The sequence below is a fragment of the Giraffa tippelskirchi genome, chromosome 1 (assembly GCF_054371585.1).
Source record: "Giraffa tippelskirchi isolate mGirTip1 chromosome 1, T2T-mGirTip1v1.2.pri, whole genome shotgun sequence".
In the NCBI taxonomy this organism is placed as follows: domain Eukaryota; kingdom Metazoa; phylum Chordata; class Mammalia; order Artiodactyla; family Giraffidae; genus Giraffa; species Giraffa tippelskirchi.
In genome coordinates, this window is record NC_137275.1 from 3,373,774 (window position 1) to 3,391,805 (window position 18,032).

An 18,032-nucleotide genomic window follows, 5' to 3' on the forward strand; every position below is an offset into this window, starting at 1 on the left:
CACTCACATAGACACTCAGACACACACTCAGATACACACAGACACACACACACACACACATAGACACACACAGATACAGACATAGAGATACACATAGACACACACAGACACACACACTCAGATACACACACAGGCACACAGACAGACACACACACAGATATACATAGACACACAGAGACACATGAAGACACAGATATATGCACGCGCACACACACACAGATTCACATAGACACACTCAGACATACACACTCAGATACACACACACACAGATTCACATAGACACACACAGATGCACAAGCAGATACTCATAGACACCCACAGACACACACACAGAGACCGCCATGCAGGCACATGCTGACTCACCTGCAGCCTGACGCCACGTCCCTGCTCAGCACCAGCAAAGAGCAGCATCTCCACTCCTTGTCTTCAACCATCCATTCATCACCACGTTCCCAGGCATCTGGGTTGAGGAAGCCGTGCAAGGACACTGGGCCAACGTCCTCACTGCCGGACTTCTCAGAGCCTTGATGGCTGACGTGCCTGGAGGTGGAGTGTGTTATCTCTCTGCTCCCACACTCTGATCAGAATCCCCCTGTTGCCTAGGACCCTGTTATGCATGACGGGTGGACGCTGTTTCCCCATTCTGAATGTCTTTATGGGATACCCCCTCTGCGTGCGGCTCTGCTCTAGGGCCTGGGGACAGCAGGGGACAGGGGATGCGGCTCCATCCTGGAGCAGTCACCCCAGATTGAGTGGGGGTGAGAGGGGGCAGGGCCAGAGGGCCACACCAGCCTCGACATGCTCCCCCAAGCCCCTGAGCCTGCACTAGCCTGTCCCGAGGTCAGTGGCATCAGCTGTGGGTCCAGGCTGAGTCAGGGGCTCTGGGGAGGGTCTTAGCTGATGTGGCACACAGCCAGGCTCTTCTTTTTGGGGTAAAATCTCCTTGGGAGGGTCTGGGGTGGCAGAGCCCTCTGTGTGGGTTCCTTCACCCCACCCCCACCCACCCCCACCGCATGATTCCTGCTAAAGGTTTTTGATGAGCTTCTCGGTAAATTTCATTTGATCGGCGTGCTCTGTGATTAGATCTTTTAAGATCTGGATCCGGTTCTGGTCATTCGCAAAGGAGACTAAATTAGCTTCAAATCCGAGGATGTGCCAGGAGCAGCCACAGGGAGCTCGCCATCCTGGGCTGGGGTTGGGGTGGGGGTGGGGGGACACGTGTGCCCTACAGGCCTGGCCCTGCGGGGGGGTACCCAGGGGAGGCCTCAGAAAGTAGGCGGAGGCCAGGCTGGCTCTCTGGAGACCGGAAGAGGCCGTGGATGTATCTGGGAGGAGCAGGGGTTGCCTGCTTCTGATAGGCTGTCGGAGGCCCAGCCTCTGTGCTTCCCACGTGGAGAAGGGAGCTGGGAGGGCTTGCCTGCTCCTCTCAGCAGGGAGGGGAGGGAGCTGAGGACCCAGAGGCTCTGCTGCCTTCTCCGTGGTACCGGTCCAGCCCTCCACCTTTGTTGTTTGGGACCTTCCCCTCTGCCTGGGGGTCTGTGAGGAACAGAGCTCTCTCTGTGTCCCTGGGGGCTGTGATCCTAACGAGCCCTGTTCTGCCTGATTAAAGATGACAGCCACTTGTTGGAAGGCACACGGCATCATTGTAAAGGCGCGCGCTACAGACTCTCATGGGCTTTTGATCATCTTGGTAATCTGTGCCATCTTGAGTCTCAGCTGGGTTTAAGGGGCTTGTGCCACCTGCCAGGTAGGGGCTGGGGTGTTGGCGGCACAGGTGACCCCCGGGGGCTGATGGCTGAGGCCCTTCATGGACAGTATTGGCGGGGGCGATGGAGCAGGGGGTGCAGGCATGTTCCGATGACGGGGAATGCCCCGGCCAGCGTGGCCACACCCAGACGGTATAGGAGCAGCGATGGGGACTGATGGAAGGGGTGAAGACACGTCTGTGTTTGACCTTCTGAGCCTGTCTTAGTTGGCCTGGGCTGCTATGCTGTGAACTGCTAGGTTCAAACAATAGACAGTTATTTCTCACATTTCTGGAGGCTGGAATTCTGAGATCCAGGTGCCAGCCCTTTGGGTTCCTGGCTTGGAGATGGTCACCTTCTCCCTGTGTTCCCCCACGGCAGAAAATGCTATTGCCTCATCTTATAAAGACACTAATGTCCTTATAAAACACCATAGGGCCCCCAAGACTTCGTTTCTTTTTACGGATGGATCTATGAATAGTCTTCCACTGTGTTTATCACACTCACCCATTGATGAACATGTGAGCTGGTTCTACCTTCTGGCTATTGGCAATAATGCTTCTATGAAGATTTATGTGCAGGTTTTTGGGTGGACGTATGCTTTTATTTCTCTTGTTCCCTTCATTTTTCTTACATATGGAGGAGTAGAATTGCTAGGTTAGACGGAGGGGCCTGGTGGGCTTCTGTCTATGGGGTCGCACAGAGTCGGACACGACTGAAGCGACTTAGCAGCAGCAGCAGCAGCAGCAGGGTAGTTTTACGTTCACTTTTGGAGTCACTGACACTGTTTTCCCAGCAGCTGCCCCATCTTGTATTCCCACCACCAATGTGCAAGGGCTCCAATTTCTCCACATCCTCACCAGCACTGGTTATTTTACACTTTGTTGTATTTAAATTAGACCTGGTGGCCCCGGTGTTAAAGAATCTGCCTGCAATGTGGGAGATTCGGTCGATCCCTGAATAGGGAAGATCCTCTGGAGAAGGGAATGGCTACCCACTCCAGTGTTCTTGCCTGGAAAATCCCACGGGCAGAGGAGCCTGGCAGGCTACCATCCATGGGGTCTCAAAGAGTCGGACACGACTGAGCAACTCACATGTTCACTTTCACTGGTGGATGTGAGGTAGTATCTCGTTGGCATTTGGATTTGCATTTTCTTAATGACAGTGGTGGTGAGCATCTTTGATTTGTTTCTTGGCTATTCCTGTATCTTCTTTCGAAGAAAATGTCATTTCACGTCGTTTGCCCGTTTTTGAACTGAGCCCTTTGTCTTTTTGTTGCTGAGCTGTAAGAATTCTTTATATATTCTGGATCCTCAGCCGCTATCAGATCTATGATTTGCAGATATTTTCTCCCATCTGTAGTTTATCTTTCCACTTTCTTCATAACGTCCTTTGATACAGACACTTTTTTAACCTTTACAAAGTCTGATTTATCTCTCGTGATGTTGCCTCCCGTGCTTTGCATGTCCTATCCAAGAGTCCACTGCCAAATCTAGGGTCAGCAAAATGTACCCCTGAGGTTTTCTTCTGTGGTTTTATACTTTTGTGGGAAAACTCTTTTATTGGCATGTAGCACACAGAGGAATCCATGAATCTCACATACTGGGCACACCCAGGCAACCAGCACCCCTACCAGGAGAACACATGCCCAGCGCCCCAGACACCGCCTGGGCCCCCCAGGCAGCCAGCACCCTGACTCTAACCATATGGGATCTGCTCTGCAGCGTCTGGTGTCTGAGGCCTTGGGTCTGTCTGAGGCCTCTGTGTTGATTGTTCAGGGAGTGGGGTTGTTGAGGGGGGGGGCGTGTGAACATGGGGTACACGCTGCAGAGTCAGGGACAGCCCAGCTCAGGGGTCACAGAACCAGACTCCTGTCTCTGCCCCTCCTGCTGTGTGACCTTGCTTAGCTTCTCTACCTCTCTGCACCCTGATGAAAACGAGGCTAGTCATGTACCTCCTAGGCTGTCACAGGGATGAAGACCAGTTAGTGTGTGAAAAGGCATCTCCTTGCTCCTTGCAGAAACAAACAGTATCCTGGTCACTGCTATTTTTGGAGCCAGGGGTGGGGTTGTCTGCCAGGGGCTAGGCTGGGAGGTGCTTTCTGAATCAGTTCAATTCAGTTCAGTTCAGTCGCTCAGTCGTGTCCGACTCTTTGCAACCCCGTGGACTGCAGCACACCAGGCCTCCCTGTCCATCACCAGCTCCTGGAGTTTACGAGTCAGTGATGCCATCCAACCGTCTCATCCTCTGTCGTCCCCTTCTCCTCCTGCCCCCAATCCTTCCCAGCATCAGGGTCTTTTCCGATGAGTCAACTCTTCGCATGGGGTGGCCAAAGTATCGCAGTTTCCATCTCAGCTTTCTGACCGGAGGGAAGCAAGCGGCCGTAGGGCTGGCCCCACATGGTGGCCGTGGGGCTGTCTCCCCACTCAGCCTTAATTCTCCTTGGTCCGGCTGCAGTTTCAAGCCCATCACCTTCGAAACTGTCCCCACGGCTTTCTCTTTCCACCTGACTCAGTGTGGAGGTGCCTTGTGGATACGCCATATAGACCCCCAAGTGGCTGTTGCAGAATTTCAGCTGTCTGACGTCATGAGGGCGAGTTGTCCCCCCCCCCCCCCGCCGAGAGTGAAGGGGGTGCCTGCCTGGGGAAGGCGAGAGGACAGGTCAGAGGTCACGGTGTTTAGAGCGCTACACCCTCGTTCCTTCTGGGCCCACTGCTGCCTCGTGACCTGCTCTCCAGACGGATCCCTGCAACTAGGGGTTCCTGCAGTGGCCCCTCAGAGGCTCACTGTCTGGTGGGCACGAATTTCTGAATGAATTGTCAAACCCTGTGACCACGGAGCTGTGGGGACCCAGAGCAGGGGAGCAATCAGGGGCGGCTTCCAAGAGGAGGTGGCGTTGGAGAGGCATTTGGGAGCGTTCTGGGTGGCCCCAGGTGGGAAGCAACCCTTGGCCTGGAGATGCTGGGCCACGTGTTCTGGCACCTCCACTGGCCCCACGCAGGAGAGGAGTCTGCTTTGGATTCTTCTTCCCCGATACTCAAGCTTCTCTTGTGGCTCAGCTGGTAAAGAATCCGCCTGCAATGCAGGAGATCTGGGTTCAATTCCTGGGTTGGGAAGATCTCCTGGAAAAGGGAACAGCTACCCACTCCAATATTATGGCCTGGAGAGTCGGATACGACTGAGTGGCTTTTACTTTCAACTTTTCCCCTGATACTCGAGGGTCACCTGGTCTGCACCAAAGTCACCAGTGGGGAAGGGGCAGGAAAGTGAGATGCTTGTAATGAACTTTCACCCCATCACTTACTGGTGCAGGAGTGAGTATTCTTGACTCAGATTCATGGAGGGGTGATGATTAACCTTCGCATCTCAGGAGACAGTGAGCGGGGTTTACGTCCACATTTAGCAGCGGGCTGCCCCCACCCGCAGGTGAGGGCATAGTCACTGTACCGTCATGCTGAAGACAGTATTTTGAGGTGATTTTTTTGGTACTGTGCAGAAATAAACCTGGGTGTGGCTCAGCTGGGAAAGAATCTGCCGGCAATGCGGGAGATATAGTTTTGATCCCTGGGTTGTGAAGATCCCCTGGAGAAGGGAAAGGCTACCCACTCCAGTATTCTGGCCTGGAGAATTCCATGGACTGTATAGTCCCTGGGGTTGCAAGGAGTCAGACGAGACTGAGCGACTTTCACTTTCATGTAGAAATAAGTCAAACCAGCCAGTGTCCTTTGTTTTGATTATTTTGCTATTTTAATTGAGTTGGATGGATTTTATGAAAAATAAAAGCAGTAAAACACTCATGGAGGAAAGAGAGCAATACAGAGATACGAAAATGACCTATCATTTTCACCCCCTCTCCTGCCCCTCCCCCCGGGGAAGTAACGTTAGCCTCGGTGTCGCCTCTGCACCGAGATACAGAGGTTCGGGCCCTGGCCCCCCTCTGCCTCCTGGGGGTGGTGGAAACGGGAGAAATGGCTGCTTCTGGAGGCGGGTGTCTGCTCCCAGGCCTGGCCCCCAGCGGGCAGGGGCACAGCCACACACACACACCCCGGACAGCCTGGAGCATCACGGGTCCCGACCCATCCCCACGGGTGTGGGCTCTCCGCCACACGGCCAGCCTTCCTGCCTCACCTGAGCACCTGCGCCGGAGGTGAGGGGGTGGCTGTGGCCCCAGCAGATGCTGCTGGTCCGAGTCCACGTCCCCGGCAGACACACCTGTGCTTTCTGCTTTTTCCAGGCGGGGGAGAAGCACTACCACCCTCTGTGCGCGCTCTGCGTCCGGTGCGGCCGGATGTTCGCAGAAGGCGAGGAGATGTACCTGCAAGGTAAGGAGAGGAGCCTGCTGCCCGGGACCCGGGGGCACCAGGCAGGCGCACTGGGACCCACGCCCTGTTCCGGGTGCGCTGGAAGGTCCATGAGCTTTCCCGCTGGCTAGGGAGCCCCGCCTCCCAGTGGGGATGGGGTCAGGGCCGCAGGCTCTCCCCACAGGGACCCTATTCAAGAGCAGGACCCAGGACTGCTGGACGTGTGGGTCCCAGTAGCATGCGGCCTGTGGTCGCTTCAAAGCTGTCCTGCAAGGCCCTTAGCCCTGGTGGGGGAACAGTCAAGTCTCAGGGTTTCCCCCCACCCCTCCCTCTACCCCTGCAGGCTGATGAGGGGCTGTGGAGGCCCCAGGCTGCTCCTGAGGCTTCTTTCCTGGTCAGGGGAGTCACCAAAGCGTTGGTAAAGAGAGCTTTAGAGAAAGGCATGGCCAACCTTCCCACCCATTCTGTGGGAAATCCCAGACCCATTCACCATTCAAATCACAGTAACCATAGAATAAAGGCGTCCTGTGGCCCCAGACCTGGAGAAACAGCAGGTCACAGCCAGTCATCCCCTCCCTCCTTCTGCAGGGAGCCTTCTTCGTAGCTCATTGCTGCTTGTTTAAAAAAAAAATTACATCAACACTCAGGCCGGAGCACCCAGCTGCCAGCTATTTCTTTACATGTTTATTGCCTGGGCTGCTGGCAGGTCTCCTTTGAACCGAACTTAGTTTTATCGTTTTGATGATCCTCTCCCCCATCACCACCACCTGTGGCTTATTCATTCCTGACCTTGATAAACAAAGATTGTTCACATGCTTGTCAAAACGGTAGGAAGACATTATTCAGGACATGGCAGCTGGGGAGAGGGATCAGGCTGAATTCGACAAGGACGGTGCGGGGGATTTATAGCCAAGGCACTGGGGGTTGGGGAGATGAGTGGATGGAAAATTATCAAGAGGAGAGCGGAGGGGGGCCCCTTGCTGAAGGCAGGTCAGGAGCCTAGATGCCAAAGTCAGAGGCGGGGGCTGAGGAGCTTGGGCATATATCAAGGGTTGGGGAGTCCCCGCGCCCCCCAACTAAGGCAGCTCAGCAGGATTCTCGCTGGACCTGGGCTCACAGATTGAAGACCTTCCCCGAAGGGCCCGGCAGGATGGTTGGATGCTGAGACCCCTCCCCTGCCCCCCACCGCGGTCACAGCGTCCTTTCTGTCTCGTGACCCCGGAGGCAAGCCGAGCGGGCTGCACAGTGTCCCCCAGATGGGCCGAGGGATGAGCTCACCCGGGGACCATGTGTCACACAGGCCTGCCTTTCTGAGACGAGCGCGGGGGGTGACGTCAGCCAGGACGGCCTGGTCCCCAGCGTCCCCTCTTGTTCTTTAGTCTCGAGAGCTTATGAAAGGGGTCCTTTGGGCCCCTCCCAGCTGTGCCGAGATGTCTTGGGTGGGGAGGAGGCCGCCTGCAGCCTGAGGCGCCCACCCCCCACCGCGACAGCGCTTTCGGGACGTATTGACCCCAAGCACGACAGCTCGAGACACGAGCTTGCCATCAAGGGGACCCAGTCTCAGGACAAAGATGCTCTTCATGGCTCTGGGGTGAGGCCGGCTCCCCGTTTCTATAGCTGGACCCGCCCTGACCTTCTGCAGGATGTTGAAGCCCGTCCCCCTAGCCTCCGCCCGTCTGCGCCCTGAGGGTGCAGAGCTGGTTGGTGGTTTTCATGCCTGCTCCACAGAGCACAGGCGTCGCACAGCGAGGCCCCCGCCCTGCACAGACACAGTGAGACCCTCTGCCTGCCTGGTCCACCTGCGTGCTGGGGCTCCAGGAGGGTGTGTTTGATGGATGCATCCCAAGCAGTAAAAGCTCAGAGGAGCAGGGTCCCGGTGAGCCCTTTGGCCTCCGAGGGAGATGAGGCAGGCTTGCCCCCCCAGCTCCCACCAAATACCAGCCCCGCACACACTTGCCTGTCTGCATACTCGGTGCACACAGGGGAAGAAGGCTGGCATTCGCTTATTAACAGGGGTGGTTGTTATGTTAGTCACTCAGCCGTGTCCAGCTCTTTTGCAGCCCCATGGACTGTAGCCCGCCAGGCTCCTCTGTCCATGGGATTCTCCAGGCAAGAATACCGGAGTGGGTTGCCATTTCCTCCTCCAGGGGATCTTCCCGGACCAGGGATTGAATTCGAATCTTCTTGGCAGGTGGATTCTTTACCGCTGAGCCAAAAGGGAAGCTCAATTATCGGTGGTACTCAGATTAAAATAACGATTAGATGCTATTTTCCCCACTGGACCAACAAAGGTTAAAAGGACCGACACACCCCACCGTTTGGAGAATTGGAGTAGACGGGCCTCTGACCTGGCTGGTGGAGCGAAAATTGTGAAATTGCCAAAATGCCTCAAAAGCCTTAAAAATGCCCACACTCACTGAGCCAGGAGGACCTACCTTTCGGAAGCCTTCAAGTCAGTAAGAGAGATGAAGTGGAACTTGTGTTTCATGGAGTTCCCACGACTTTATTTAGAAATAAAACGTTGGAAATAACAGTCAGGGAGCAGATAAAGAGATTCCTATTGATCCTTACGATGGAATATTATGCAGCCCTTAAAAGTTACACTTTTGATATTTAATTATGTGGAGGAACACTAAGACATTTTAAAGAAAAACTCACAGGATACAAAACTGTGTGCAAACATTGTATTTAATGTGCACATGTACTTTGGACAGCAGCATGTAGGAGACTGCAGATGACTCTCATTTTCTCTCTTATTCCTTTAAGGTCTTGTTTAGATTTTAATAAAGAGTACCTATTACCAGGACTTCCCTGGTGGGTGCAGTGGCTAAAGACTCTTCACTCCCAGTGCAGGGGGCCCAGGTTTGATCTCTGCTCAGGGAACTAGATCCCACATGCTGTAACTAAGGATCCTGCAGGCTGTAACTGAGACTTGGGGCAGCCAAATAAGTAAACTTTTCTTTTTTAAAAAAGAACATTTATTACCTTTGTAATCATAAACAATATTTTTTTAAAAATAAAAGCTTACACACACACCAGTCAATTCCCAGTCTTTCTGGGAGCTCCAGGTTGGTGCAGCTGGTTTTCCAGGGAGGGGCAGAAATGAGCCCCCTTCCCAAGTGTTAACTCTCGTGACCTAGAGGCTTTGCAGGCAGAAACGGGGTGTAGCTCCTTCCTGCCACAGGTTTAAGCCCCTACGACGTGTCAGGCCCCCTGCTGTGTCTACTCTGTGTGGCTTGTTCGGGGGACCTGAGAGTGCTGTGGACACAGCTTCCACGTCCGAGGGGGCGTGGGCTGGCCTGGCACCAGTGGGCGGAAACTTTCTACCGGCAGAGGGCTCTGTGAGTGGGCTGTGGGTGGGTGGAGGGTGCAAGGGGGTCAGGCTGAGGTTCAGCGAAGTGGGGAGCAGGCGCTCTGGACCCCAAAGTTATTACCCTTGATACATTGTATTAAGTTCTCCCAGTGGCCTGCTGACGTGGGATTATTAGTGGCCCTGTGTGAAGGTGGGAAAAGCCTGAGGTCTGGGGAGGTCGAGTTTGAATTAGAGAAGAGCAGGACCTTTGGGTGGGGAGTGGGGAGGGTGCTAGTGGTAAAGAACATGCCTGCCAGTGCAGGAGACATAAGAGATACAGCTTCAATCCTTGGGTGGGAAAGATCGCCTGGAGGAGGGCATGAAACCCACCCCAGTGTTCTTGCCTGGAGAATCCCATGGACAGAGGAGCCTGGCGGGCCATGCTCCACAGAGGCAGACACGACTGAAGCAGTTTAGCACACACGCAGGGCCCTCAGGGCCCTTGGGGACCTGTGACCTTGATGGTGAGGCCGTAGATGGGGGAAGCTGGCTGGGGCTGGCACGACCGGGACAGATCAGACACCCTAGGAATCAGTGAGGGGCTGGGCCCCCAGCCCGAAGTCCCACTCTCCAGCCCACACCTCAGGTTCCCAACTGAGGGTCCTCTTTCCCGCCTTCCAGCTGAGACCCCCGCCCCAAAGCCCCCTCATCCCCCGTTCAGGTCGCACCCAGCTCCAGCCTCCACTGTGCCCATGGCTGGGCCTGGCCGCTGCCCACCTCACAGAGAGGAGCAGGTGAGGCCACAAAGCAGCCCCCTTTATCTGCTGCCTGAATTACCCCACTCCAGTACTCTTGCCTGGAAAATCCCATGGACAGAGGAGCCTGGCGGGCTGCAGTCCATGGGGTCACTGAGTCAGACACGACTGAGCGACTCCACTTTCACTTTTCACTTTCATGCCCTGGAGAGGGAAATGGCAACCCACTCCAGTGCTCTTGCCTGGAGAGTCCCAGGGACGGGGGAGCCTGGTGGGCTGCCGTCTATGGGGTCGCACGGAGTCAGACGCGACTGAAGCGACTTAGCAGCAGCAGCAGAATAGAAGCCGCCCCCAGAGCCCTCCTCGAAAGTCTCCTCTGGGCACTAGGGATCTGAGAGATCCCGTGGGAGCATTGGCTCATGGTGAAGCGCTACCAGCTTATTCCATGTCCCCAGTGCGACTGTGAGCCCCTGAGCCCTGAGAGCTGCAGACCCAGGAAAAGCCTGTGACTTGGCAAAGAGGAGGGTGGTGGGGTCCCAGCGTGACTCGGCTTGGGGGAGGGTGGTTGGTTCCCTGTGTGAGTTGACAGAGCAGGTTGGTGGGGTCCCAGCGTGACTGGCACGGCAGAGCGCAGGGGGGCCCTAGTGTGGACACTGACCCCCTCCTCCCGACCCCCCGCACAGCCCTGTGTCTGGGATTTGACACTAAGACTTCCTCTTGGCCATCTGTCCGCAGGCTCCTCCATTTGGCACCCGGCCTGTCGACAAGCAGCCAGAACTGAAGACAAAAACAAGGTTGGTGGAATTCAGTCTCCCTGACGCCCTTTCCCCAGCCTCTGAGCAACATCACACAGTTAAAGGGGGGGTGCTGACTGTTCTGCAGGCTCAGCGGTCAGTCCCAATGGGCCATGGGTCAGGTGGTCTGAGGCTCGTGAGTGTCCAGGCAGAAACAGCAGATCAGATGCTGGCCGGCCCGGGGCCTCCCTGCCCTGGCCCTCCTTCGTCCAGTGGACGCCAATGGCTGCAAAAGTTCACGGACCACTGAAAAGTTAGCGGATCTCCTCAGAGTCCCCAAGAACGTCCGTGCTTCTGACGCCAACAGCTGCTTCACAGGGTCTCCCCAGCTGCCCTCAGGTTCAATAACAAGTTAGAAGAACTCGGTGAAAAGTGTCGCAGCCCGATTACGGTTTATCCCAGGGAGGGTGGAGTGGACTCAGCCCAGCGTGAGGCAGGGTCCGGGGTAGGTCAGGCTGCCACTGCCCTTTCCTGGTAGAGTCTGGATTCCGCACCTCCCAGTGTCGGCATGCACGAGGCATTGCCAACCAGGGAAGCCCAATGGCCAGAGATCTTATCGGGGCTCCGTTAGTCGATTGACTGGTCTATTGATTGATTGCCATGTGGTTGCTTTCACTCTCCCAGTGACATCACTCAGGATCACCCACATCTCAGGGCTGGTCTTTCTGGCATGGCCCACCCCGCCCTGAGACCTTGGGGGTGTGGTGAGCGCCATCCCCCCGAAAAGAGAGCTCTGACCAGGTGTGACACTGATACCTGTCTAGGCCAGGCCAGCCCTCCCTCTGGACCAGGCGAGACTTCATCCCGCAAAGGCCCTGCAGGGGTGCCCGGCCGGAGGTGCCATGTGAGGGAGGGGCCCGGCCCGCCCCGGGGCCCTCCTGGGTTGGTGTCCCCGAGAGAGACAGAAATCAGCACCCCGACAAGCAAGTGATGCCACAGCGGCTGGTGGGGCTGGAGAGCAGGGGAAGGACCAACTTGACTGGGAATGGTGACGGGGGGACACTGGCGGGTCCTCTGGAGGAATCGAGCGGAGGGGAGCCCTGAAGAGGGGTGGGGGGTACCAGCCAGGGCTGGGGGCTCAGGCAGAGGCCCCGGGGCAGAGCAGGCAAGCTCCCTTTGGCTGGGGCGGTCAGCAGGGTAGGGGTCCTTTGCCCGCACCTGCAGAAACGCGTTCCTCCCGCCGGGGCCGCCCTCTTGTGCTTGGCCCCCTGCTCCCAGCAAATGCCTCCTGTGGGCTCTCAGATCTGCCTAGAATGTCATCCCCTGAAAGCTCGCAGACGCCTCTGCTCACACCCTCTTGCCCTGGAGCCTCTCCTCCAGGCTCCAGTCTCCTCCGTCCTGAACCCCAGACCCGGCCCCCAACCGAGCCCAGGCAGATGACAGAGAAGTGTTTGCCGGAGGAAGGGAGGGAGCAAATCCAGGTGAACTGCAGCCCAGGGGTCCCCCCCTCCCGCCCAGGCCCCTCAAAGGGAGGCGTGGCAGCCAGCTTTGCTCTGTCAGGGACCACGCCTACCCCTGCACGACCCCTGCTGGGATCCACACCCTACAGACCTCAGGATCCAGTGCACGCGCCCCCCCCCCCAGGGGGCGAGTGGTGTGTGACCCATAGAACTCCCGGCCTCGTCCCAGCAACCCCCGGTCTCCCACACCCGCCTCCATGCAGGACTTTGAAAGTCGCTAAACAGGCTACAGATGAGCCACTGGGCAGATGGGCCCTTGAAGACCCTGGTGACTCAAATGCCCCATAGTGGCGGCGGGTCTGCATCCGGACGGGGAAACAACAGCTGGGGGACGCAGGGTGGCTGACGTGCCTGCGGGAAATCAAGCGGGGTGTGCAGAGTGACCCTGGGATTCCTGCAGAGCTGGGACCCAGGCCTCTGGGACTCAAGGCTGTGAGACGCCCAGAATTCCTTTTGGGGGCGAGCTCAGGGCTTGCTTTGCTGGTGGCAGTTCTAGGTCAAGAGGTCAAGCTGAACAGGGCAGCGGTGGGGGGGGGTCCCTGAGTGAGGGTGGGGAGGGGCTGAGCAGAGCAGAGGCTGGAGAGTGAGGCAGGGCCCCAGGATGAGCGTGGGAGGCAGACTACTCTGGGGGTGAGGGTCTCAGTGGCCCCCTGAGGGTCTCCAGGAGAAGGGGACCACTGCCCAGAGGAACTCGTGCCCCAAAGGAAAGGGCCAGAGCTGTGCTGTTGGGGGCACTCTGCTGTTTGCTGGAGACGCTGGTTCGGCTCATTGAGTAGTGACACTTCCACCGTACAAGTGAGGGGGTCCAGGGCTGCAGAACCGCCCCCTCAGCCGTGGGGAGTAGGGGGGACCCGAGCGGAAACCGTCCCCAGACCCAGCAGACGCGGTGGTGCTCAGGGCTGGGAATTTGCGGCGGAGGGACTGCTCGGAGATCTAACCTCATGAGCGTTGTCCTAGGAGACGGGACAGGTTGCTGGCTGGTGGAGGGCCCCTCCTCCTCTCAGGACCTCTCAGGGAGGGTGGGACCCAACAGTTCAACAGACGCTTGCCAAGCCCGTTCTGAAAGAAGTCAACAGAGGGAAAGGCTCCCTTTTCCTCTAGCGGTTGATCTCAATGGGTTTGGAAGCCTCTGCTTTTCACGGGTCCACCGCTTCACTTCATGATTCATTCATTCAGCACAGCTTCAGCAAGGGTCTGACTGTGCCAAGCCCGGTTCTCGGCCTGGGGCACCGAGGTGACTGTCACAGGTCCTGGCCCGAAGCTGCTGCTGATCAGCAGATACAGGCAGGAGCGGGTGGACTTACCTGCAGGTCACGTCCGAGGGCCGTGGGGACCGTCCTACTATACCTGGCATGGCGTGAGGACCTGGGGAAAGGTGGCCTTGGGCCAGGGCGGGAGGGCTCCATGGAGGAGGACCAAGTGCCCAGGGTCCTCTGTGCCCTGCGCCTCCCCTAACCAGGTCAGGGTGACCAGTGCCAGCCCTGGATGCTGGACCCACTGTTGAGCTGGCCTCAGGGCCTGCAGGGAGCCCAGCTTGGGCCTGGAGGCAGCAGGCATGTCTGCTCTCGGCCTGGAGCCCCACCCTGGATGACCATGGGCCACTGGCCCAGCGGAAGGAAGGCCCTCTGGGCGCTGGAGGCGGGCAGGACAGGGCAGAAAGAAGGACCATTGTCTTGGGGGCTGGTCACGGCCCCAGAGTTGGCTTCCGGGATTCGTCTCCATAGATGCTTCAGGAACATTGAGGGCAGAGGCTGGCAGCCTGGGGACAGCTGTCCCTCGTGCCCAGTGACAGGATCCAGGCCTTGGTCATGCCCTGAATGTCCCTTGATTCACCCTCCCCACCCCTGCCCCTCAGAGCCTCTTCTGTCTCGCCTGAGAAATGAGAATAAACCGTGGGCAGGCCAGGCAACAAGTGGACAGGGCAGTGGGTGGATGGGGCAGTGAGTGATGGGGGCACTGAGTGGGCAGAGCAGGTGGACGGGGAGGGCAATGACTTTCCCGGTCACTCGGGCCCTGTGGAGACAGCTCTCCCAGCCAGATGACCGCCCCTGGCCTGCGCAGCAGGAGAGAGCTGTGTTTTTCTGTAGTGTGCGTTGAATGGGAGCCAGCTAACGAGCATGAACCTGCCGGACCCAGTCAGCTCTGGGTCAGCCTGGCGGGGTCGGCTCGGTGGCTGTCCGCCCGGGGGATACCGCATTGGTGGTGTCATTCTGTCTGAGTCCGGCCTCCAGGCGGAGGTGGCTCCATTGTAACCTGGCAACCCAGATGAGAGCTAAGCTGCCCATCTGGAGGGGTGCTCAGCGGTCAGCTAACTAGGCATGCCAGGCCCAGTGGACTCCAGGACCCCCTTCCAACCCCAGAGGCCAGCCCCGGGGTCCCTGCAAGTGAGCCAGGAGAGGGAGAGCAGCTCTTCCTCACTCCTGGAAGATGCCTGACTGTGTGCCCCCCGGGGGGAGGGGTGCCCCCCAGGACAAGGATGCGCGTCGGCCGAGGGTGCCCGGGGGGTTCCTGTCGGAAGGTTGTGGTCCTAGCGGCCCATTCCCCGTGCCTCGTTGGGCGTCAGATCGGACCGTCATTCAACACACTCACTGTGCCTTCCAGGCTGGGCGCCAGAACGCAGAGGTGAACGAGGCTGCCGGTCCGTGCTCTAGGGCGTCTGGAGCGGGGAGATGGATGGGCCAGCTCCAGGGTGCAGGACGCTTGCCTGTGAGGCGGGGAGGGCCGGGCCGGCTGGATGGGACGGGGCTGGGGGAGAGCCCGGCTTCCAGGAGCCAGGACTTGGCAGGTGTGCGGAAGGGTGGGTCGCAGGGGCTGGCCCTGCTCTGGGGGTGGGGCTGAACAGGTGGGGATGGAAGGAGGGTTTCAGAGCTGTGGGAAGGGGCGGCCCTGTGTCTGCTGAGTAGCTGGAGAAGGCTTGGTGCGTGGAGAAGGGGGCCGGGGCAGGGCCAGCCTGGCGGCTCCTGCTCCGGGGGGAGCAGAGGGAGCCTGGACGGGCGGGCTGGTCCCACCCTAGGCTGCGGCTGTCAGTGGTCACAGGGTCAAGAGACAGTGCCTCCCCCTGGGGGCACATGGAGGTCGTGGCTGCTTCCTGCGGGGTGGGGGCACCCAGAGGAGGAAGCCAGAGCTCCTGCACTGACTGTGGGGCTGCTGAGCAGAGAGAAGCCAGGCTTGGTGAGACTGCCCAGGAGGCCTGAACACAAGGACGGGGTGACTGACCCTGAGCGAGGATGCTCCAGCGGAATTCGCAGCGGTCACCGGAATGGGAGAGCAAGACCTGGCGTTGGAGCCTCTGTGACCCTGGGCAAACCACCAGCCCTCTCGGAGCCTCAGCCCCTCGGCTTTAACGTGGAGGCGAGCGGGCGCTGACCTTTTCCCGTGTGTCCATGCAGCCTGTGTGAGACCTTAATGAGAGCCAGGCACCCCCGTCCCTGTTCTGGGATGGCGCTTCCTGGGGCTGGGCGGGATGACTGCCTGGCATTGGGCGGGTGTGAACAGCACGCCGGAGAACGCAGCTGGGTACTGGGTTTGATTGTGAGGCTCCTTTGGGCCAGTTGGAGGCAGGGGAGAGAGAAGGTGAGAGAAAGCCCCTGATTCTGGGGGCAACCGCCTGGGCTCCCGGACCCGGAGGACATTGCTGGTGGCGGGGGGTGGGGTGCTGCTCCTCTCCCCACCCCCCTTCTCCTGGGCTGGGAACAGGGTCACAGAGAGGGGGGAGCACCGTGTAGCTGCCCAGCTGCCTGCTCGGGACCCTGAAACGTGCAGGAGAAAGCCAGACCCCCTTGCTGCCGTGCAAATAGCCCAAACCCCCTTCCGTTGGGGTCATGGTGTCAGTAACCCCAGTGCCACCCTGACGATGCCAGGAAACGTCCCTCGGGGCCTGGGGTCAGTTCTTGTGGCTCTGCTGTTGCTCTCAGCTTAGCGGCACTTTCTTCTGAAACACCCAGGGTTAGTTGGCTTTGTAAAGAAGGGACTTCCTGTCGTGAGCTGGAATCAACTGAACTGAGATAAAAGCCAGGGTGATTCACCAGAGCCAAGTCCCCTAGCAGGCTGTGTCTCTGAGTCCTCAGCAACGGAAAGAGCCTTCCAGGCAGGTTTTTCCACTTCACAGAGAAGGAAGCTGAGAGTCAAAGGTTTTTTTCAGATGGGCCAAGTGTACACGCACAGCACTTTGCCTAGCAAAGCAGACAACCTGGCCCCCGGGACAGCGATAAAACTTGGACCCTGTGCTTCCTGCTTCCCACGGTGTCTCCCTTGAAACAGCAGCGTGAGATGTGTGTCTTCCCGGGGGTGGCCGAGCCTCAGGGGTCAGGCTGAGCTTCTCAAGGGATCCCAGCCCCTTGCCGGCCTTTGCGAGCCTGTGGTCTGAGGGGACAGGCAGACTCCTGAGTCGATGCCCATCCTGTGTGTGCAGCCGGGCCATGGGGCCTCAGAGAGGATGCCAGGGTGATACCCGGGGTAGGGAGACGGGCTGGACCGGCTGACGAGTGACTGAGCGCGGCGGTGACCACGGAGCTTCACGCCCTGTCCTTCTCTTCCTTTCTAGATGCAGAGCCAGGTTTCCAATCAGGTTTACCCGGGCACCACCCCCTATGCCTTTCAGGTTTGTCCCTGCCACTGCCGTGTCGGCCTCACGTCTGGTCCTGTGTCGTCCCACCCCCGCTGGTGCTGTGCTGAGTGTAGGAGGAGCTGTGGGGCATCTCCCTGGACGGGAGGAGGGGGCACTCCATGGCAGCTGTTTTTGTTGTTATTCAATCATGTCCGACTCTTTTCGACCCCGTGGACTGCAGCACATCAGGCTTCCCTGTCTTTCCCTACTGCCCAGAGCTTGCTCAAACTCCTGTCCATCAAGTCGGTGATGCCATCCAGCCATCTCATCCTCTGTCGCCCCCTTCTTCTCCTGCCCTCAATCTTTCCCAGCATCAGGGTCTTTTCCAGTGAGTCAGCTCTTCACATGAGGTGGCCAAAGTATTGGAGTTTCAGCTTCAACGTCAGTCCTTCCAATGAACACCCAGGACTGATCTCCTTTAGGATGGACTGGTTGGATCTCCTTGCAGTCCAAGGGACTCTCATGAGTCTTCTCCAGGTGTTAGCCACAGCAAATGCGCTTAAGCAACGGAACTGTGTTCTCTCTCAGCGCTGGAGGCTGGAGGTGCAGGGTCTGCCGGCAGACTTGGCTCCTCATGAGGCCTCTCTGGGCGTGTGGACGGCCGTCTCCTCCCTGTGTCCTCACAGGTCGTCCGTCTGTGCCCGTCTGTGTCCCAGTCTCCTCTTCCCCTAAGGAAGACAGTCAGATCCAGGCCTGTCCTGAAGACTCCATTTAAACTCACTCACGTCTTCAAACATCCTACCTCCAAATACAGTCACGTTCTGGGGTCCCGGGGTGTGGACTTCAACCTATGAGTTGTGCGGGGCTGCAGTTCAGTTCATGATACGGCCCCTCCCAGGCTCCTGGCGGGAGGTGTGGACCACTGGGAGGGGCTGGACAGAATTTCAGGGAAATTCAGAACTTCGCTGCTTAGGAAATGAGAGAGAAGTGGGACCTCCCTGGCAGTGCTGTGGTTAGGACCCCACACTTCCAGTGCAGGAGGCACGCAAACCCTGTGGCCTGGCCAAATAAAAGAGAACACGGGAGAAGCCGTGAGTGGGGGGCGGGGGCAGCAGGAGCCCCTTCGTGAAGATGGGTTT

At 58.1% G+C, this 18,032-nt stretch overlaps 1 protein-coding gene across 50 annotated transcripts in view; it reads left to right on the forward strand.

The window, feature by feature from the left end:
• Positions 1-18,032, forward strand: part of ABLIM2 (actin binding LIM protein family member 2) — a 161,358-nt gene that overhangs the window by 75,589 nt on the left and 67,737 nt on the right. For 35 of the 50 annotated variants that reach the window (XR_014079118.1, XR_014079147.1, XR_014079123.1 and 32 more), the window contains 2 exons: positions 5,980-6,067; positions 10,829-10,887. Coding sequence is in view for 11 of the 50 variants with exons in the window: in XM_081577979.1 (XP_081434105.1) it covers positions 5,980-6,067; positions 10,829-10,887 (147 nt within the window). In the remaining 39 variants the exon portion in view is untranslated. Of the gene's footprint in view, positions 1-5,979; positions 6,068-10,828; positions 10,888-16,890; positions 16,948-18,032 lie in introns of all 50 variants that reach the window. The other 15 variants (XR_014078864.1, XR_014078878.1, XR_014078833.1 and 12 more) reach the window with 1 other exon arrangement.